This window comes from Podarcis filfolensis (genome assembly GCF_964270895.1).
Source record: "Podarcis filfolensis genome assembly, chromosome: 7".
In the NCBI taxonomy this organism is placed as follows: Eukaryota; Metazoa; Chordata; class Lepidosauria; order Squamata; family Lacertidae; genus Podarcis; species Podarcis filfolensis.
Window position 1 is genome coordinate 47,904,919 of NC_139603.1, and position 22,290 is coordinate 47,927,208.

At 43.6% G+C, this 22,290-nt stretch overlaps 2 protein-coding genes across 4 annotated transcripts in view; one reads left to right on the top strand and one right to left on the bottom strand.

Annotated features, from left to right (window-relative positions):
• TAF4B (TATA-box binding protein associated factor 4b) overlaps positions 1 to 22,290 on the top strand; it is a 61,769-nt gene that overhangs the window by 882 nt on the left and 38,597 nt on the right. Inside the window, exon 2 of one of the 3 annotated variants that reach the window (XM_083622959.1) lies at positions 6,333 to 6,496. Coding sequence is in view for 2 of the 3 variants with exons in the window: in XM_083622957.1 (XP_083479083.1) it covers positions 13,951 to 14,347 (397 nt within the window). In the remaining variant the exon portion in view is untranslated. Of the gene's footprint in view, positions 1 to 6,332; positions 6,497 to 13,502; positions 14,348 to 22,290 lie in introns of those variants that run through there. The other 2 variants (XM_083622957.1, XM_083622958.1) reach the window with 2 other exon arrangements.
• Positions 10,424 to 13,411, bottom strand: LOC310766648 (malignant T-cell-amplified sequence 1). Its single transcript, XM_083623141.1, has 2 exons — positions 13,284 to 13,411; positions 10,424 to 11,276 (listed from the first exon to the last, which is right to left on the bottom strand). The coding sequence occupies exon 2, from the start codon at positions 11,130 to 11,132 to the stop codon at positions 10,587 to 10,589; it is 546 nt and encodes a 181-aa protein (XP_083479267.1). The 5' UTR covers positions 11,133 to 11,276; positions 13,284 to 13,411; the 3' UTR covers positions 10,424 to 10,586.

The window sequence follows — 22,290 nt, forward strand, 5'->3', positions numbered from 1 at the left end:
ACACACACAAAAATTACTTAAATTCCACCTGTTCTTTCAGCAGCTTACAAGGATTTCTTGTTTAGTCTTTATAAGATGTCCAAAGCAAATAGTGGATGATGCTGCACATATGACAGAAGGACGGGTATTCCAAAGTTTAAGGGCAACAACAGAAAATGCCCAGGTCCATGTCCCATTATGTTCTGGTGCCACAAGTAAAAATTTCCCAGCTACAGGAACTGATTTATAAGTTGGTAAGCTGAAAACTGCTTCTTGTGGTAAGGTGCCTCACCCAGCAAACAACTTGCTTCCAGCCCTTATTTTGGGAGGTTTTCCTCTGCTTCTACCTGATTACTTTCCATTGGTACTTCATTATATTCATTTTAGAGTCAAAAAGGGAATGGGAAGGGGAAAATCTTGCATCTCTACATGCATCAGACAGCAAAAACAAATTTTATAGAACAGAAAAAAAATAAGTCATGAGTTTTGGCAAATGTCAGGGTAAAAAGCAGGAGACAGAACAATTATCCTGTTTAAGCTGCAGCCTTCAAAACAGTTTCGCTTGCTTTAATTTAAGGCAATAAATTCACACTGAGTAGTCAGTTATCAATTCTGCAAGTATATTCTTGTTTTTACTGTACTTATTAATAGTGTTACAGCTGGCCATGCAAAGAGTGCATTGCAGCAGTCTAACTTCAAGACTATAAAGACTGTAAAGACATTACCAATACCGTGCCTCCAGTCTGCAGAATGTTGCCAACAGCCTCATATATAGATGCTGAATGGTACACATTCTGAAATTGAACCATGTAGCACCCAGCAGAGAAGGTGCAGTTATCATTGTTACATTCTGTGATGTCCCGTTTAGGAACCCAGAAAAACAATTTGATTGTGATCATCTGAATGTCTGTTAGTTTCTGCGGCTGTGTCACCAAGTCTTCATGTCCAGTGGTATCATAGGTTGCAGAAAGGTGGAAGGGCATCCACAGACTACAGTTTCTCCTGTTGCCTTAATTTGCAGAGCAAAAAGGAGGATGCTATGATGGTTATTCAAAGCAACTGAAGAAGAAGAAGAAGAAGAAGAAGAAGAAGAAGAAGAAGAAGAAGAAGAAGAAGAGGAGGAGGAGGAGGAGGAGGAGGAGGAGGAGGAGTTTGGATTTGATCTCCCGCTTTATCACTACCCAAAGGAGTCTCAAAGCGGCTAACATTCTCCTTTCCCTTCCTCCCCCACAACAAACACTCTGTGAGGTGAGTGGGGCTGAGAGACTTAAAAGAAGTGTAACTAGCCCAAGGTCACCCAGCAGCTGCATGTGGAGGAGCGGAGACGCGAACCCGGTTTACCAGATCACGAGTGTACTGTAATCTCTTAACCACTACACCACACTGGCTCTAAATGTGATTTGTCTCAAATTTTACCCCTCAAAAAGAGGATGCGTCCTGGAAAAAGAGGACACATGGCATCCCCAGGGAAACAGAAATCGCTGAGGAAAGCCACACAGGCACACAACCTGACAGGTATATCTAAAGCAATTGAGCTACCACTTGCTCAGCCAGCATCTGGAGGAGGAGGAGAAGAGGACAAAGGATGAGGAAAGAGCTGTCAGTGAAGGGGGGTCCTTTCTCCATCCTCTGGACCCCCTGGACCACTCAACTAACCTGCTGTACCTGAACTGGGTGTGGAGAGTGCAGCTGAATGGGACACAGCTGTGGGCAGCCTAAGGATGTACCATCCAACTTGGACCTGCCCATAAAAAGCAAATCTAGAGAGACTAGGGTGATGTCTGCTGTTTCCAGGAACTCTTCTCATTGTGAGACTTTTGTGGGTGAGCTGAAAGTTTGTTTGGACCCTGGGCAAGAACCCAGAGCCTGAAAGGGAGGGTGTGTCAGAAGGTAAATGAATTGATTGACAAAAATACAGAGTTACATATTAAAATGTTACAGTAACACAAAGTTACTTATATATACAATACATCAATATTAGTAACTTTGTATTATTGTAACATTTTTATATGTATATGTAACTCTGTATTTTTGTAATATTTTGTTTAAGTTGTTTGTTGTTGCTTCAGTTGCTTGCTACAGTTCTTAGATATATTTTAAATATATAAAGTGGTATAGAAATCATCACTAATCAGCCTCCCCATTACAAATAATTTGATTGGCATCCAAATCCATTTTGGATTTTGTGACAAGCGGATGAATGACCATGACAGCCTGGGTCATTATTGTCCTACTGGTGTTTGCTGTAGCAACATGTAAACCATTAAAGAGAAAAACATAAAATACACCATGGCCAAATCGTTTTCTTGTGTGTGTCAGTTATATGCCTGAAGTTCCTGTAATGTTTCGTGCTTTACACAGATGGCACATCAAGTTTCCTTTGCTGCTGCACAAAATGAAAAGTGGCTTTAAAGTTCTTATGATCAGAGTCTAATCCTATGCACACATATTTGGAAGTAAGTGCGACTGAAGACACCAAAACTTTTGAGGAACTGTAGATCAGGTTGCGTGTCCTATTTATTTCAAAGGGGCTTCCTTTTGAATAAGTTCAATCCTAACTACCACCACCACCACTCACCATGTTGATAGCTAGGGGGTAAGGATGCCGTGTCCTATTCTCTCTGCTGCTAGGGAGGAGTTTCACTAGTAAAGGGTTTCTCAAACCTAGCAAAGCCTGAAAATTACCAAGGCCCACCTGTCACAAAATGGTGGCAGATAGCAGCAGAGAGTTTGGCACAATCAGCTGGAAATCACTGGAATTTTCTGATATGTGATCCATCTTTGAAAACTGCTAAATTCTTTCCCACAGTATTTACCTTGTGGTAAGCAGTTCCATAGCACATCTTCCCTCAAGCTAAGTACATGCATTTACTCAGGAGATACTCTGCTGTTGTCAGCAGAATATACCGAGAGTAGTGCTGATAACACCAAGGTTGCACATTTGATCCCCGTACGGGATGGTGGCGTATTCCTACATTGCAGGGCGTTGGGCTAGGGTACCTTCTAATACTATGATTCTATGATCTAAAGGCTGTAAGTGGAGAAGGCCTTTGCTTTTATATTTTACCTTCCCACATGCACTTGCGTCTCAGCATATTTTTATCCATCTCCTGTATTTTCTTCTCCTATTCTTTTTACACACACAGTGTACCTTTTCCTCCCCGCCCCACAACACCTGCAAGTTTCTTTCATCCCTTCTTCCTGGCTGTTTTACATTCACTTTGTCCTTCCGTAGCAGCTTGCCTCTTATCTCCTTCCTTTCTATTCCCAGATGCTGATGATGGTGGTGATGAAGATAACCACCACCTTACATGTGAATTTCTAACCTCCTCTCTCTGGCCCTTTCCCCATAGGAGAGGGAAAGCTAGCTTCCTCCCCACCCCATATTTCTCCTAGCAACATTTACTTAGCATGCAAGGAGTTGCTGGAGCCCGTTGATCCAGCCCCAAGTCACAGCTGGGTGATGGAACAGGCAACTGAGGAAGCCCTGGATAGGCTGTGGCACTGAGGACCTCCTGAAAGTGACCCAAGGCCCAGTGTTGGGTCCTAGTCCACTGTCTGAGAAACATTGTGCTAAATCTGGGGGGGCCTGATCCTTGGATCCCTCAGCCACACTAGCTTGCTGGCTGTGGTGTTCCCTGGGTGGGGGTTTGGGTGGCTGTGCATGATTTTATTTTTAATTTTTAAACTAAGATCTCGGTTTCAAACCGAGTGCAATAGAAAGTCAGATAAACTTATCACCCTGATGAAAATTAGTCCTACCATGTTTATGCAGTTCCGGCGGTTTCAGTAGAGCTTACTTCCAAATAACCTTAGGGTTGCAGCCTTTGGCAATTAGTCTTTGCTCAAGACTACTTGATCTCGTTGCAATTTAGCATTCCTGACTTTCTCTGGGTTGTGCCCATAGTCACTGGCTTAACAGATAATGAGGTGCCATAGCTTGGCTCACGAGAGCAACTTTGTAGGGTGAGATGATGTACTTTCCTTATGATGCTGTTTTACTGCATTGGAGGGATTTTCTGAACAGGGAAATATGCCCTGAGTTTATTCCATTTATTGGTTTCTTTTGTCTTGCCCAGCTTTTTCAGTGCTGACATTTATGATTTACATTTGTTATTGGGTGGAATATTCAGAGAGTAACACTTGAAATATGAGCCCCTGTGTCTCGATATAAAAACGAACTTACCAAGCAACACAGCACATTTGCAAGGGCATCAGTGTCTGAGATCTCTTCCAGAGAGATAATAATGAAACAAGAGACAGTCACCGCGATGCTAAATTTTGATTCTGTTCTGTGACACGTTAGTTTGCAAATATAAATATTTTAGAATAAAAAATACATGCCACGTTCACCAGTCAGCACTAATGGGAACAAGTGGCACAGTCCTAGTGACAAAATCTTCCAAAGGCCTGACTTTATTTTTTGAAAGGGAGTCTCCTACTCATAAGAATGCATACATAAATAAAATAAAAAATACAGCAGTGTTGTGCCTAACTTCCCCCAAGTCTTAAAATCTACCTAGGTTTTCTTTCTTTTCTCTTCTTTTCTACAATTCATGTATCAATCAATTCTATGTATCAATCAAGGGTAGAGTGCTCTTGTGCTTGAATGCTGCTTGCAGGCTTTCCACAGGCATCTGGCTGGCCAATGTCAGGGCAGGATGCTGTGACATTACCTGATCCAGCAGGCTCTACGTTCTTAATCACATTTGTATGCCTTCTGTTCTCCAAAGGGCTCATGTTGGTGTATGTGGTGTCCACGGCCAGCCCAATACATTTTGGCACCTGAGGCAAACCACAGACTCACAGGCCCCCCAGGTTAGTGAGATGGAGGTGGTGGTGTCAGTAAGACACTGTGGCTTACCATGGTGTTCAAACCAGGTCATTGAGTTTCATGGCTTAAAAGGTACGTGAATCCATTTCCCAGACTGCTACGCTACACTTGCTTGCTTTCATGAGAGGGAAACTTCACACTTTGTCAGTGCCTCTCCTCTGCCTCCATTAGCAACCCAGAACGAAGTCTGGCTCCAGTTCATCCCAGCAGAAGGCACCAACTCTGAAGTGAACCTATGTTATCCCCACATGCTCCAATGACACATCTTTTTAGACTGCCTCCATTCAAGACATCATCCCTAGCTAGCAGGACCAGTGGTCAGAGATTATAGGAGTTGTAGTCCAACAACATTTGGGGACCCAAGCTTGTTTTAACATATATTAGCATGTTTTGTATGATTCAGGGTTGGGAACTGGGCTCTTTCCATACTGCTTACATCACAAGCCACCTACTGCTGCTGATTTCATAGGGTGACTTCTGAAGCATGTGTTTTGTATTGTGCCCTTGTCATGTAATGAATACCATGGAGCAGTCTTCCCCAACCTGACGTCTTCTGGATGTTCTGAACTACAGCTCTCATCATCTCTGATTACAGGACATGTTCGCTGAGGCTGATGGGAGTTGGAGTCCAAAACAACTGGAGGACAGCAGATTGGGAAAAGCTGCCATGGGATTCTCTTTGCAAAAGAGAAGTGCTGAAGACTTGGTCCATGTAAATCACTAATCACTGTTCACAGATCCTAAATGGGGACTCCTTCATTCCTTAGGATTGTGTGACAGTGGTGTGCTTATGTTTATGTGACTAATAAATCATCATCATAATAGTGGCTGCTAGACATGTCACTATAGTGTGTAGTTTCGAATACAAATTTGTGTGTTTACTCTTCAGGCTTGACTGCATTACAATTTGTGTGTGTCGCTTTCCTTAGAAGGTTTTCTCAGACTCAGTTTATTATGTGCACAGAATTTTCAGACTGATGAGGTTGCTTTGTAGATGCATGCACAAATGTTGTTTAATGTTTGCTCCTATCTCCAGTGACATTCTTGTTGATTGCTACCAACTATGTTAGGGGTAGGCAGACTTTTGGATCGACTTTACTTTTTACTGGAACCCCCAAGATGTTCCAACTAGGTGCAAAAGACATATAACAGATATGTCAGATGCCATCTGCCAGAAATACCCTTCCACATTCTACATAGGACAAACAGGCAAATCTCTACATTAAAGAATAGACTCAAAACGTGAGTTCTGAAATGGCAATATTAAAAATATCTCAACCTCCCAGAAAAAAATATTTTCCTTGTTGAGGTCTTTTGTGCAGTCTTTTGTGTGAGTACACACTGGCTCCCAATCTTGGATTTCTGAGTTTATTTCTATGAGCAATCCTCACTTGCAACCCTGGGGACATTTTAAAATAGCTTCTTACTGTGTACAAGAAGTGACTTGTCCAGATAATGAGATTATTCTTTCTGTAGCCTTTTATTTTGGCATTTCTCTACATTTCTCCTCCCTTTCCAGCCATTATTCTAGAGCATGGAGTCATCTGGATATGTCTGTTCAAATCTAGGAGACAGAAATCTCTGGGACTTAAGTTATTAATGTGCCCAGCTGATTTCAATGGTGACCAAGCGCAATAAACTAAGGGCTTTTCTCAGCCAGAACTCAGTTCTGACAACTCTCAGGTGGGTGCCATTGCCATTCTAAGAGAACGAGGGAGATGTTCATGGTGAGTTCCAGCACTACTTTTTCTAGAAAAATAGCACTAGTTGTATTCAATGCTGCTGTACTACTTGTTCAAGACTTCTGCTTGTGCAGTGGGATTTCTTCCTCACCTTTCCTCAAGGACCCACAAAACTGTTCTACAGGGTTTCTCAACCACGTGGAAAAACATTTTGAGAGTGAACGGGTGGGGGCTGCAGAAGAAAGGACAGGGAAGTTCCATTGTGCAAGCAAAAACCTATTATGCAAGTGGAACAACAGTGTTGAATACAACCCCAAATCTGGATCCAACTCAGTGTGTTTTGGAATGGTCTGGCACAAAGAATCATGGGATATCATGGACTGGTTGGATAAAGAGGAATGGTGGGAGGAACCAGCTGGGGAACCCCCAAAAGGAAGAAGGCTCAGAGTCCGGGGACTGGTGCTGGGATGACAATGAGTGGTCAGAGAGAGAAGAGGAAGAAGCCTGGGAGGAGGAGGTGTCAGAAGCTGGAGGGGTAACAGGGCTTAGTGAGCTGGGAGAGCCTGTGGCAGAGAGGAGGCCAGAAGCAGAGGCAGAAGCTGAAGCAGGAGAGGAGGGAGGTCAAGAGGCAGAGATGAGTCCAACTGTTGAAGAGGCATGAGTGTCTTCCCCTCCTGCTGCAACAAGTTCCTTTCTCGCCACCTCCACCCCCTGCCGCCCATGTCTCCCAGAACCAGGAGAGTCATAAAAAGGGTGGAGAAGTTAGATTGCTTGGGGAAAACCCTGGAGAGGAGGGCACTTAGGCAGCTGTGGGGAGGCGGGAATTTGCAGTCTCAGCAACTGCTTCATGGGGGCAAGTCCCGCCAGAAATGAGTTGCTGTACTCATTAGGCCTGACACTCCTGTGTAGATCCTGTTTTTGCTAATAAAGAGTTAACTCCAACTTTCTTGGTGTGATTTACTGTTAGCTCGCTCCTGTCTTGGGACCAATTAGGAATCAGCCAATAACCCCTATAAAATTTACTTGCTTTCTCCACCTCAAATCATAAAATCATGTATCAGTTGTATATTAGGTTTCACAGTATGGCAAACAACAGGAAACCCTAGCATTTGCTTTGGTGCAACAAAACCAGCTATTATGGTTATGAGTGATTGGCTAAATAGGAGCTAAACAAACTACACCTGTATAGAATTGATATAAATTATTCTAACTGGCAACTGTGCCTTTCAATTGAAAATTCATGAAGTGCACAAGGTGTCCCCTAGCATCTGGTGGTACAACGTTATGTGACTTCTGTTGTCTCTGTCTCTAGACTGACAATGCTGTGAGCTATAGTAATTGATGCTAATTTATAATATACTGTAAGAAGCCCCATATTGAGAACATTATGGGTATGAAAGGGTTCTGGGAAAGCATATGAAAACATAATTTTGTGTATTATTTAGGGGGAAATTACCATCCTAATTTCCACAGTGTGACAATCAGTTTTGTTAACATACAATTCTGAAGAATAGTTTTTACAATTAATATTTCAGGGAAAACATACTGCAGCTCTCATGATTGCTTCTGTGCATCTGCCACAGTGGGAAAGATATACTCAAGGCATAAGAAAATTAAATGGAAAAATATGGCACATACACAGAATTTTTAGGGGAGGGGAGCAGTTTCCTCACTTGAAGCATGTAAACTATTTTGTTAATACAAGCTGTGAGTAGCATCAGCTTCTGTGTCAATTTGCTTGTTTTTCTTCATGCAGTCAATAATTTTGGTTCTTCTGAACTGAGACAAGTCTGGCCATAGATCTACGTAATGTGCAGTCTGATCCTAATCATGTTTACTTGGAAGTAACTCCCACTGAGCTCAAGGTAAAGTGCACTACAATCCTACATGGATCTACTCAGAAGGAAGCCTCGCTGAGTTCAACAGGCCTTAATCCAAGATGTGTGTGTCTAGGATTGCACCCTGAGAGCTCTTAGGATCAAAAGATCCTAATAAAAGAGACAACTGGCCATTTTATTATATATATTTCCTCAGAATGTATTACTATCCTCTGAACAAGCATACTAACTTAATGGCGGTAAGGTGAGGAAAGATGAGAAGTTTCATTTAATAATTTTTGCTTGGTGCACAACAGCCTTCCTCAATCTGCTGCCCTCATGATGCTTACAGCTTTCAGCTGCCATCAACCTCAGCCAACATGGCTATAAAGAATAAGACTGATACAAATTTTCTAAAACTACTGGAGGGCATGAGGTTGGCAAAGGCTGTTGCACACCAGCGTCCTGAGTTTTATAAACTTTGGACAATTGAGATATGTGATCACATTCATTTTGTCTGGGCCTGGTGATTTAGAGGAAACAAACAGAAATTATTTCAGTCCAGTACTGAAGAAGTGGGGGGGGGGGGAACGGACTGTTGCAAGGCAGTTGTCTTGGAGAACCTTACTACAGAGCAATAATACAATGGGGTAACTTGTTGCCAGTAATCTGCTCCTTTGAGCAGTCTGGCTGCTGCATTCCGCTCTAGTTAAAGCTTCTGGTTGAAATACACAGGTAGGAAAAGGTAAAGGGACCCCGACCATTAGGTCCAGTTGTGACCGACTCTGGGGTTGTGGCGCTCATCTCGCTTTATTGGCCGAGGGAGCCGGCGTACAGCTTCTGAGTCATGTGGCCAGCATGACTAAGCTGCTTCTGGAGAACCAGAGCAGTGCACAGAAATGCTGTTTACTTTCCCGCAGGAGCGGTACCTATTTATCTACTTGCACTTTGACGTGCTTTCGAACTGCTAGGTTGGCAGGAGCAGGGACCGAGCAATGGGAGCTCACCCTGTCACGGGGATTCAAACCACCAACCTTCTGATTGGCAAGTCCTAGGCTCTGTGGTTTAACCCACAGCGCCACCCGTGTCCCTCTGAAATACATGGGTAGCCCCACATAAAGTACATTATGGTAATCAAGCCTTGAGGTTATCAGTGCAGGCACCATTTAGCCCAAGAATGTGGAACCTGTGGCACTTCAGATGTTGTTGGACTCCAACTCTCCTTGGCCCCTGACACCATTGCCAATGGACCCCGGAAGACAAGAGCTGCACTCCAGAAACATCTGGAGAGCCACAGGTTCCCCATGCCGAATTTGGCTCTTGCCAATACCTGGGCTGTTGCATTCTGTACCAGCGAAAGCTTCTGAACTGTCTTTAAAGGCAGTTTAAAGTGTGGGATGGAGGAGCTGTAGATTTGGGGGGGCTCGAAGACCACTGGCTCGAAGACCAGATGAAGCCTGTGTATCTTCAAAAAAATAGTTGCATGAATATTCCCTAGGAATCACCATTAAATGGATGTCATAATTTTTCAAACTCTCTAAGGAGCATGGATAGGCTTATAAAAAATTCATACAGCAAAAGCAACTAAATTGGATTTGTCAATTCACTTACAGGTTGGCTTATTGCTTATGTTTTAAAAGAGTCCCTATTTCTTATCACCTTTATATTTCTGTTGGACAAAGCAACATGTAAAACCCAAGCTTCTTACACAAACCTAAAAAAATCATCATGGTACGGTTTACTTATACTTCTCAATATTTGGTGCTTGATTCCAATTCCATTTTCAATAATTGAATAGTAACTGTGACATGTTCATGATGTCCCAAAGCTGCATAAAACTTGCATGTCTTGTTTTTTTCTCATTAAAAAGAATTTAGGTGCACTGCACAAGCGAAGAGGGGGGGAAAACACCTACAATTATATTGTAATTGCTTTTCCTGAGTAGCTCAGACCAAGGGACTCATATTGTTGAAAGGGAATTCACCAGTCTTGAGCACTTCAGACAGATGGAAAACAATATACTGAATTTCAATTCAGCAGGAGAATATAAGTTAAACAGCATATCATCTGAACACAATAACAGCAATTCTTTTGAAGAATTACTAAAGTAGTTTGACGAAACGAACTTTTATTTACATGCCATTTCTACTTGTTTTTTCCCCAGCATTCATTTGATTTATTTAGCATCACCACAAAGTTTACATTTAGCCACACATTTTAAAAGAAGAATTAAAAACAGGCCCAGCTGAAAGGCAATGGATTCTTCCTGCTGCTTCACTTATACGTCTTCATATGCCAGAGACCATCATTTAAATAGTGGATATTCTCAATGCCAATTCCTTTGTTGACCTTCTCAATATCCTCTGCCGACATCTTCATGACTCCAACACACAGGGCATGTTGCTTTCCTTCGGCCATTATTGCCACAATTGTATCAGCAGCAGCAGGATAAAGTTTAGCTCCTGGAGACGTCAGACCAGGGCACATGATATTTGCTCCACTAAGTACAAATTTAATGGCTCCTTTATCAACTTGTTGATGTGGTAGAATGAATGGATATTTATGAAGTAATCTGAGCGTGGGATAAAACGGTCCTTCCCTTTGCCTGAAGAACAACAATTCTCCATTTACTGTGAGGATTTCTATATGTTCATGACAACGTACTATCTTCACAGGGTCTTTCTTTGGCATAATTTGGTTTAGCCATGGTTCGATCCCAGGAAACTGGTCTATCAGCTGGTTCTTAATGCCTTTAATAACAGACGTTTTTAGCTGGATGCAGTTGGACACATTCTCCTTTTCATCAAATTTTTTGAACATCTTGGCGAGGTTTCCGCGAGAGCACTAAGAACCGAGGGCTTGGAAGGCCAGTGACTAAAAGCAGCAGCAGCAGCTCCCACACAGGAACTGTTCCCACTCTCAAGCCCACGCTGCTATTTCTACTTGTTGATTAGGAATTGGCAGCTGCAGATAAGCAGAAAAATGCTAGATTGTGTTAACCGATTACAGTAATAGGAAATATTTAAGGATTAAATTACTAACACACTGGGTCTGCATATGATGAACAGCATGAACCACAGACACAGAATTGGCAATGTTCTAAAATGCTTAATTGTAGTTTCAACTGATAATGTTGAAACTGCTTATTTTTCTTTGTAAAACTTGTCCTTGAGGAAGGCTAAAAGGTCCACTACTTTGGGGGTCATCACAACACTGAAACTTTGTCTATGATTTCCAGACTGGAAGAACATACCTTTATTGATGGGGGAGTGTGGAGGGAAAGTTATTGGTTGCTTTATTGTGGGCAAGAGCCCATAATAATGGTGAGCATAAGGCCCTTCTGGGTGAAAGCCAGGTGAGAGATGGGGTGGAGATTCTGGATGTTTAAAGATGAAGTCTCAGATCCACACTATTGGATACAAATGCATTGTCTGCAACATGTGATCTACTTTCTTATTTCTGAATTAGGGATTATTCTCTCTTCTGTTTAATTTGAAGCTGCTAAACTAGGTTACCACATTTGTATTGTTTACTCGGCTAAGAGTGATTGCCAAAGAAGAAGAAGCATTGTATGGATTTATTTTTTGTATTTATTTGCTAAATTAACGTTATTTCTAAATGTTTCTAAGATTTATTTTGAAATGTGAAATGCTGTAAGCTACTTTGGGCATAATTTGTGGGGAAGTAAGTCCCACTGAGATAACTAAGACTTCCTCCTAGGTAAAGGTACCCCTGCCCGTACGGGCCAGTCGTGTCCGACTCTAGGGTTGTGCGCCCATCTCACTTAAGAGGCCGGGGGCCAGCGCTGTCCGGAGACACTTCCGGGTCACGTGGCCAGCGTGACAAAGCTGCATCTGGCGAGCCAGTGCAGCGCACGGAAACGACGTTTACCTTCCCGCCAGTAAGCGGTCCCTATTTATCTACTTGCACCCGGGGGTGCTTTCGAACTGCTAGGTTGGCAGGCGCTGGGACCGAGCAACGGGAGCGCACCCCGCCGCGGGGATTCGAACCGCCGACCTTTCCCTCGGCAAGTCCTAGGCACTGAGGCTTTTACCCACAGCGCCACCCACGTCCCTTAGACTTCCTCCTAGGTAAGTGTAAAAAGTTGCAGTTGAAAAAATATTCAGTGGTCCAGCAGCAGTTTGTTGAGGAGCAACAAGAATGGCTATTGACCAAAATAAATAAGTAAAAATCCAGGGGGGAAAAACACATATCAGTGTGATTATTAACACAGGCATCACAAGAGAGTTCAGTAGTAGGTGGTCAAGCAGTCTCTGCAAATGCACAGCTCTGCTCCACTTGCAGTGATATAATGTGCCACTTTAGTTGTTGCAGCAGCTAATAAGAGTGGCAGCATAAAATTGCACTGCCTGACAGTCTTTTCGCTCTCTCAAGACCACATCCATGCTTATGTTTTTAAAAAAGAAAAATGAGCACATTTAAGATCGTTTCATTAATCTATAAATGTCTGCAACAAAGCAGAACATGCTGCCTGTCCTCACCCTGCTTATTTTGTAAGCCTCATGGCAAAGATTGAAAACCACTAACTACTTTGTTAAGAGTAGCCCTAATACAGTAGACTTGTATTTAGCCACTAGCCTGGAAGCCGGAAGTAACAAGGAAATGCATGCAGCTCAGTGCAGGAAATTTTATGCAGGAAAGTGAGCAGGTGGGTGGTGGAAGGTTAGAGCTCCATTTCCTTCCTCTGCACTCTGTACGGAAAAACAGCAAGCTGCTGTGTTATTCACTCCTCCGTTAGTAGTAAAAAGCTTCTTCTTCTTTGCATGCTAGTAACTTTTGGGGTGCTTATTTACAAGGCTGCAGGGGTGCCTGTGGATGTGCACTCCGCTGACTCCCCAAGTAATATCAATTAAAAGAAAACACCACCCCAAAGCAAACCTATGTTCTTCATTTTAAAAGTACAAATCCCTAAATTATAGGCATTCTGTTGGCATTACCAACTCCACTTACTTCCTCGAATGCAACGTGCGCCTTCGGTGAGTGAGGGTGTTTGGGTGTAAGAGAGAGAAAACCAACAAGTGCATTCGATTTCCCCAATAACTTTCCGCCTCCGGCGTTCTTCAGCGGCGCTGGGGCCCCGTGCTCTCTGCGTGACGCCGCGCGACGCCGCCCAGCCGAGGTTGCCCGGTGTAGCCAATGAGCCGCCAGGAGAGCCAGGGCGCGTGCGCCGGGGAGCCCCGCGTGGCTATATAAACATGGCTAACGGAGTGCGGAGCCGCTTGGGGGCTGTTCCTCGGGGCGGGTCTTGGAGGCGGCGCGGGGCTTCGTAGGGCGTTGCCGGCTCGCGTGCGCCGCTGTCCTGGCTGGAGCCTTCTGCTCCAGGCGAGAAGTGCCTGGCGCTACACGTGCGCGCCTCTGAGGAGGAGAAGCCGGCAGCGGCTGCGTGACCATGTGTTTTCTGCAGCCGTGCCCCTAACTCTTGCTTGGTCCGCGAGTGGTGCAGCCTCTGAGGCGGCTTGTTTCGCTGGGGACTCTGCCGCCGCTGCCGCTGCTTTTGCCGCATCGTCAGCTGCGGAAGCTTCGCCGGCTCCTGGGCCCCCTCGGAGGCTGCTATGCTGTGGACTCGCGCGGAGTCTCCGCAAGGCTCCCGCACTTTCCGCCGCGCGCCCTCTCCTCCATGACGACCCCGGGAGCAGCCGCGCCGGGGAGGGTCCTGCCCTCCGGGTCTCCTGAGCTCGCTGCCTTGGCGGCCGGCCCCGCCACCACCGCCGCCGCCTTGAATGGGACCGGGGGGCTCCGCGAGGCCCCGGCTGCGCCGCGCGCCCACAGCACGGCGCCGCCCGCCGCGGCGGTCGCCTTGAACGCCGAAGTTCCCCTCAGCAGAGTCCCTCCTCCCGTCGCCCAGCAGCCCCGGGCGGCGTCCGCTCCCGCGGCGGGCAAAGGGGCGCCTCCGGCTCAGCAGCTCCCCAAGACGCCCGGCGCGGGGACCAGGCTGCCGGCCCCTCAGCCCGGAGCCCCCAGAGCCCCGCAGACGGTGACGATACAGCTGCCTGCGAACTTCCAGATCCCGCCGGGTGAGTTGCCTTCTCCCTTTCCTGGCAGCGCTCCTGTTGGATGAGGCCAGGCGCCGCCAAGTTTTGTTTTGTTTTCAGCTAACGGGTCAAGTCATCAGGGAACTAGTGGCGAGTTGTGGGCATCGTGGTGGGATGTGCCTTCTAAACATGAGAGCCGGGCCGATTGCTTCGTGGCAAAGAACTGATTCTCATGCAGACTTTCCCAGGTTCAATTTCTGCTATGGTGTGGGGGGGGGGGACAACTCCTAAGCAAGTTAAATGGTGTTTATTGTGGGGATGGAGTAGCCTTCATCACCCCTTCCGATCTTTCGCAGCACCTGCCCACTGAATGTTGTTGGCACCAAAATGCCAGCCTGTATCTCTGCCTCCCTCCCCCCTCCCCCCGCATTCAATGCAGATTCCTTGGGAAAATCAGATAGGACTTTAAAAAAAATGTTTCCAGCAACCCATCTACAGTATCTGTACTGTATGGTTCACAGCGTTAAGTCTTTATATGGAAACACTGACTCAATATTAAGTGAACTTTTTTATGTTCTAGAAGTGACATAGACTATCATAGAAGTAAAGGGAGAAAGTTAGTATTGTAAGCCCTTTAAAGTTTCACTTTCTAATCGCAGATCAGTGACTTAAAAGTTCCCAGTGCACTCACACAACTGCATATTTGCGTGAAATGATTCCACTGAACTGTTGCTAAATTGCTCATCTAAGTTATGCTTGTGCCGCATATAATAAACTGACATGAACTTTTTTGCCTGCCTGAGGTAGGCTTAGTTTCCTTCTCTTCTCCCTGCCTGCTTGCAAAGATGTAATATACTTGCAAAAGTTTTTCAAAACGTTTTGACACCCAAGCTTTTAATGTCGAAGTTTTGATATCTTGTGCTATTAAAATGTGATTTGACGCTAGCTTCAGCTTTGAATTGGTATCATATTTTTCTAATTAAAGTTCTACCTTTTTGAGAAATTGATATTACTCTCATTTACCCAGACTTCTTCATTACTTGACAGGTGCAGGTGGCAGGTGTTAAAATGAGAGAATATTAGGAGTTGGAACAAACTTAAATATTAGCTATTAGACTTTGGTATGGCAGAATTTCTGTGTAGCAAATGTGACAATACGAAAATAGTTATCTAATTAGCACCCCTGGCAGGAGTGCCACTGCAGAGGCCTGTTCAGACATTGCTCTTCTTGTCACCAACAACATATGTCATGAAATCAGGAGCAACTTGATAAGTTTCAGTCTTATTCATTGCTCCCTTGGTATGCATGAAAGGGAGTGATCATCCTAGGAGATCCTGCAGTTCAAACTGAGTGTGGGTGACCTTGGAGTTGGTAGTTATCTATATCTCATGGTGCTGCTTGTCTTTTTGAGGAAACATGGCAATGCACTGATTTTCCTGCCCTAATTTTGAATCTGTGCCAATGTATCTGTTGAAGGAAGGTCACAGGTTGGTAGACTCCAGAGCAGCTGCAGCTTATTTCCTCCTCATTTGTTTCATATACATTTTAACACTAGTGGCAGAAAAAACTTCTGCATAGTGGTGGCAGGGCTATTGTTGGTCACACAAAAACTTTGCCACAACAAACATTACTTGCCATGAGTGCCATTGACTGACAGAGTGGCTGCAGGCCCAGAGCAAGTAACAAGTTGAAAAATGTATCTTACCATATTATCCAAGTATTAATTGTTGCTGTTTGTCCATGCTGCTAGCTGTGTTAAAGATGACTTGTTACATCAAGGCAACCTGTAGTGTGTCTTCCCTGACAACATCTGAGCATTACTGAAGGCATCAGTGATAGGGAGAATTTGCTGGAAAAAATATCGCTACTATGTTTCTACATAATGTTTTCAGTTTTAGAAATTCATTGTTTCATGAGATTAGCTGCATGAAAAAAATACATGCTGAGCTAGGCAGCTAGAATGAATAATAATGCTAGTAAAATGTGCAACCAAAGTCATAATTTCTTATGACTGTTCCCAAGAAAACACAATTACTTATGCATACAGGTATTCTAGCATGCTAAAATGAGTATTTAACAGTTTTCGACACCTTAATTTTTCCCCTCAAGTCTAAAGTGTGTGAATTGTAACATCTTAAAATATTTTGGAGCTGTATCAAAAGCTGCATTTCTGCTCACTCAGACTTCTGTACATGCAACTGAACTTCTCAATGTACATGCAATTGACACCCTCAAAATCAGCTCTAGAGGGTTTGGGTGACCCTCCAGAGCAGTTTTTTTTTTTTTGCGGGGGTGCATTAGGGAAGGAGAAGAAACAAAATCCCATGTGTACAGAAATTCACAGCACCCCAAATGAGGGCTGCAAGAGCTGGTCCAAACAGGAAAAAAAAATAACTGCCCTCCTAAAAAATCAAGCAATGTACCATATGGCTTTCCTATGGAAGGGAGTTCCAGGGATTAGAGGCTGCTATAGAATAGTGTTTACAAGCATTTAAATACAGTCAAAGCTCTCTTTCATTATTTTTATTGAAACATAACATGTTCTTAATCAAATGTTTCTATTCATCTATTTTGAGCTGCTAGAAATAGTTAAGGTTTTTATACAGCATGTTAAATTAACACTGAGCTCCTTTCTTCTTCTTTTTTAATAATGTAGTTAAGCATGATACATCAAACCATCAATTTAGGGCGATGAAACATCTTCTGATTCAAAATTTTCCAGAAAGTCCCACATCGCTGTTGGACATAGCCATAATATTTTTTGTTTTTCTTACTAAGATTGCACTGCTTTGAAAAACAGTAGCTGATATTGCAACCCACATGAGCGAGACATCCTTGAATGCTCAGCCTCAATGGATTGCCATACGTAGGCAAAGCTTGTTTGTCCTTGTCTCTACCTTTGCCTGTCCGCCACAGTGATTTCCTTTATTCTAGACAAAATGCAATTACGTAACCCAACTGTGCTGATGGTTTCTAGATTTTGTCATGCTTTCTACAACAGTTTAAATTGGCAGCATGAATTTATGCATCTGCAGTCTCCCTCTGTGTCTAAAAAAAAAAATCCAAAGAGTGGCAGACAAGTAAGAACCTGTACATGCATCTCTAGGGATAGCATAGGATGAAATCTACTTACTGTGCTTTGGCATTAGAAGTGACTTATGTGAGGACTAGGACAATTACCTAATTAACACATGCACTCTCTATTGTTTGAAGAAATTTTTGTTCAGATGCAAGCATGAGCTACAGTAGTCATTATCGTGGAAGAATCATCCCCTTCTACTAGGGAATAATGCCTCTTCCATAATGCTGATAGTATTAGTACATTTAAAACAAATCATTCTGATTAATTGGGGGCATCTTTTTAGTCTTGCATTTTAAAATCAGCTAAACTTGTCAATTAATAAAAATGGGATTCTGCAATAGTGCCCAAAAAGAGGGTAAAATATAATATTGGGTAGACGCTCCACTGCACTGTAAAGTCCATGTGACCCAGAGTGAAGTCCGTAATGAGCAGCATGTGGTCCACCAGCAGGCTAGTGCTTAACTATAAGGGTGGCTGTATGCAAGTTGCTGAAACCAACTTAGAAATTGTATCAGCAAGGTTGTCTAGAAATTACTGGTTTTGTTTCTTCTTTCTGTTTGCTACTGTTTGGTCGCTACTTTTTCTTGCTTTCTGTTTGCTACTGTTTCTGCAACTTGCTTCTTTTGACTCCTTTTGTAAACAGTTGGCTGAATAGCACATGTGCTTGACGGCTTGGGGAGTTGGATGTCTAAAATGCTGGTGGCAACTGTTAGTACAGGCTAGAGCTGCAATTCTCTTAACTATCTTGCAGGGAGTGTCAAGAGTGTTGTGTGTCATCACAGAAAGAAATGAATGGGTGAAGAGGGGGGAGAGGACAGCAGCATACAAGATGAAAAGTTGCTGCAAGTGTGCCCTGTGTCTCAAAAGGCTCAAAGCAACCTTCAAGAAGAGCCTCTGACCAAATAGACGTTTAGTAACGCACATGAATAATAATTTCATAAAGCCAGTAGGATGTTTATTTAAAATACTTGTAGCCCACTATTCATTGTTCATGCAGTTGCACACACAAACACAATAAAGCAGTTTTTCTTTAAAATACAACTTACTATATCATCGAATACACTGGTACCACTTTAGCCAAATCCTTGGGTGAAAAGCCACTTTTTACATGCTGTCAAAAGTCTGTTGTCATTGGTACTGATTGCACCTCAAAGGCCAGGGTATTCCAGAGTTGTGGAGGGGCCTGCTATTGAGAAAGTTGTATTCATTATACAGGATTAATAATGTACTGAAAGAACTTATGTGCATTCTGCACTGGGAATGGTTGTTCTTCCACACTTGAACTTGTTCTTCTTTCTTGAACTTGGCTGAAGAATTGGGAAGTAACATTTTCTGCTTTGTAGTCAGCAAAGGCTGGTGCTCTGAAACAGCAAAATTGTGGAAGCTTATGAGCCAGGCCCTAGAGAGCAACATTCCCCAACCTGGTGCCCTCCAGATACTTGAACTGGAACTCACCTCACATCAGCTGCAGCCAGTGAAGCTGTGGGGGTGATGGGCATCATAGTCTACACCTGGAGGGCACCAGGTTGGGCAAAGGTTGCCCTTGAGCAGGGGCAGGGTAGCCAAGTTTGCTGGTGGCACTAAATTGTTCAGGGTGGGTAAAACAAATAGGTTGTGAAGAGCTCTAAATGATCTCTCCAAATGTAATGAATGGGTGGTAGAATGGCTAATGCAATTCTGTGTAAGCAAGTGTAAAGTGATGTAAGTTGTGGCAGAAAACCCTTAATTTCACATTTTAAGAATGTGGGGTCTGAACTTTCTGCTATGAGGAAAGGCTAACACATTAGGGGCTTTCTCAAGGGTTTCAGAAAGTTTTCTGATGCATAGGAAATTTATCCAATTCAGAATTTCCCAATTTCTAAAAAAAAACCCTACCCCTCCTAATTTCCCAAATCTTACGGTGGGAACCATTGAACTTTCGGCCTTTAGCATTCAAAGGGAACTTGTCATAAGTGCCTTTGTAGAGGTCTCAGCTGATTAAGTCACTCAGTAGCATTTTACTGGGTTGTGTTTTGAGGACCTGAGTGTTCTCCACAACTTACTTTCATAGTTATTCTTCCCCATGCCTGTCTAAAATGCAGGAACAGGCATTTTAGTGGAGGCAACAGAGGGAAATATTAAATCAATCTTAAGTTCTCTGGCACAATAATAGCTTCTTTCTTTGAAAACCAAAGCAGAAGCATATACAAACTACTGCACATATAGTTCTGTTCAGATAATTCCTGGGTTGGGGTAGCTGAGCAGGCTTAGCAGTTATTAGAAAGATTTTCAAAGCTGATGAGCAAGATAGCAATAGCCAGGGCACCTGCGCAGTGACACTTTTGTTGCCGTTACCAAACACTGCCTCCTGTGGAGCGAAGTAGCAAATAGGTTTTCTTCTGGTTATGTGTTGCTTACCTGTTCTTGGGATTCTTCCAGATGTGCACTGTCCCCTTCCTTTCTATGCTCAGGGGCACCCAACCTCCTATGCAGCTGTTCTAAGGCAACAGTTATCAGGCCACCACACAGAGCACTTGTTTCGGTTCAACCCTAGAACTGTTTCTCCCGGCAGGTGTTCAAATGTGGGCGAGTGTTGTAGAACAGCGCTAGATAATCTATGTTCTCAGGCACTTGTGACACATGCTTAGAATTTCATGAAGGGAAAACACACACTTAACTAGCTGCACCATTAGATGGCAGTGTTGTACAACCATGTTGCAGTTAGCGGACAGGATTATAACTATTGCAGAGCCATGTGCTTCATTCTTAAGGACATTTGGACACATGATGTGTAGTGCCTCTTGGCCTTTTATGCAGCCCATGTATACAAGTGAAAATAAATGTAGGGTAGAAAGTAGAACAAAGGCACCAAAGCTTTGTGGCACCCAGGCTACCCTATGTAGATTGTGCATTTTGTACTGAGATGTCAAAGCATTTTTTGGTGTGTGTGTGTTTTACAGCTAGGTCCTGTGCATGCATATTTATGAATAAGTGCACCGTAAGCTTATTTAGACATGTGTGTTTAGGATTGCAGTTTCAGGCTTGCAAATTGCAGATGAGCATGAGACCCTTAATTTGCAATTTTGTCTTCATTTATACTCCTGTACCCAGCACTTCTTTACTCACACCTTTGGGAGTTGCTGATGGTTGGAAACACTTGGATGTTTCTTACTACCCCTCTTTACACACTGCTACTCTTTTTTATTAATGAATTTTATATGTTTGCTATTTATCTTACAGTTTCTGTGAAGGGTGAACTATAAAGTCAACAATAAATTAAGTTTCAAGCATTTCCTCCTCTGAAGCCACAGTTGCTGTAGTTTTCCCGTATGTTTACCAGTCCCCCTCCTCTGCCTTCTCTTCTGTTACTTGTGCCCTAGTTTATCCTTCCAGGCTGTCCCGGATCCTCCTTCCTCCCCCAACTTGGAACTACACATACCAATTAAACCTTTTCTCTAGCAGTGGTCTGTAGCTGAGAGAAGATATCAAAGGCTGGCCTTTGTTAGGCTCTCGACTTGCTACCTGCAGAATAGCTGAGGGAAGCGTTGTGGGGGTGTCAAGAGCTTTGAGACAGTTGTTTCTCCCTAGAGTTAATGGGGGATTTGAAAGAAGGATCACTTGATAATAGACAGCCATACCACTCTCCTTAGAAACAAACAAGTTTCACAAGGTTTTATGTTGGTTTTGAAGCTGCCTTGGTTAGAGGTGACAACAGAGCAGCACTTTCAGCTTTCTAACTTCTTGTTCTCTAACGGCACCTACCATTTAGAGGATTTAACAAGTACCCAGCTATTACTCCTGAAATGATTGTAACTTTAAACGCTCACTGCCCTATGTGGAAAGGAGGAACATACCTTTCTGCATGGTTTCTTGGCCCTTTTAAGGATGAGTTGGAAGTCTTATTAAAAAGTATATTTAGCAGGGGTGGGGAACCTTTGGCCAATAGGACAATCCTGGCCTGCAAGGCCATTTCCCCCAAATGTGGGGTTTGTGATATCAGCTAATGGGCACTAGGGCTGGGTTAAATCCTGTTGTTGGCAACATGCCCCTGTTCCAGCAGTGAATAGTTTGCGGAAGTAGGATTAAGAAGAGGAGTTTGGATTTGATATCCTGCTTTATCACTACCTGAAGGAGTCTCAAAGCAGTTAACATTCTCCTTTCCTTTCCTTTCCTTTCCTTTCCTTTCCTTTCCTTTCCTTTCCTTTCCTTTCCTCCCCCACAACAAACACTCTGTGAGATGAGTGGGACTGAGAGACTTCAAAGAAGTGTGACTAGCCCAAGGTCACCCAGCAGCTGCATGTGGAGGAGCAGAGACGTGAACCCGGTTCACCAGATTACGAGTCTACTGCTCTTAACCACTACACCACACTGGCTCTCTAGGGAGGGGGGTGTGCCTATGAGGCAGACTTCCCCTTACTACTTTAATATCATAAACATGGATAAGTGCCTTAAAATCAGTATTAAAATGTTAGATTCTAGAGTTGTATATCTAATTAAAAATTCCTGATTTGAGCAAAAGAAGGCCCTCACCTTTTTTTTTAGAATGAACCTTGTCTGGTGAAGAATCTCAAGCATGAGATTTCTTGCCTAAAAAGAAACACATAGGTGGTCTCAGAAGTGTGCAGTCACACAGCATTGTCTATCAAGACTATGACAATTACTTTTTAAGTAAGGCAGGACCTCCCCTTGGGTGCATCATGCTCCAACCTTTTGGTCTTTTCAAAGGCAGGTGAAAACACACCTTTGTCCAGGCCTTTGGGGCTGGGTGTGAGGTGCATTTTGACTTGTTTCTCCTGGCTGCATTTTCATTTTGTTGTTGTTGCCGTTTGATTTTGTTCATGATTGTTTTGTGTTGATTTTATATATTCGTGATTTTTAAGTGTTTGTACCCTGCCCTCGGACCCCTGAGTGAAAGGGAGAGGG

Coding starts and splice junctions, on each gene's coding strand:
- LOC310766648 (XM_083623141.1), bottom strand. CDS start 11,132: ATGTTCAAAAAATTTGATGAAAAGGAGAATGTGTCCAACTGCATCCAG.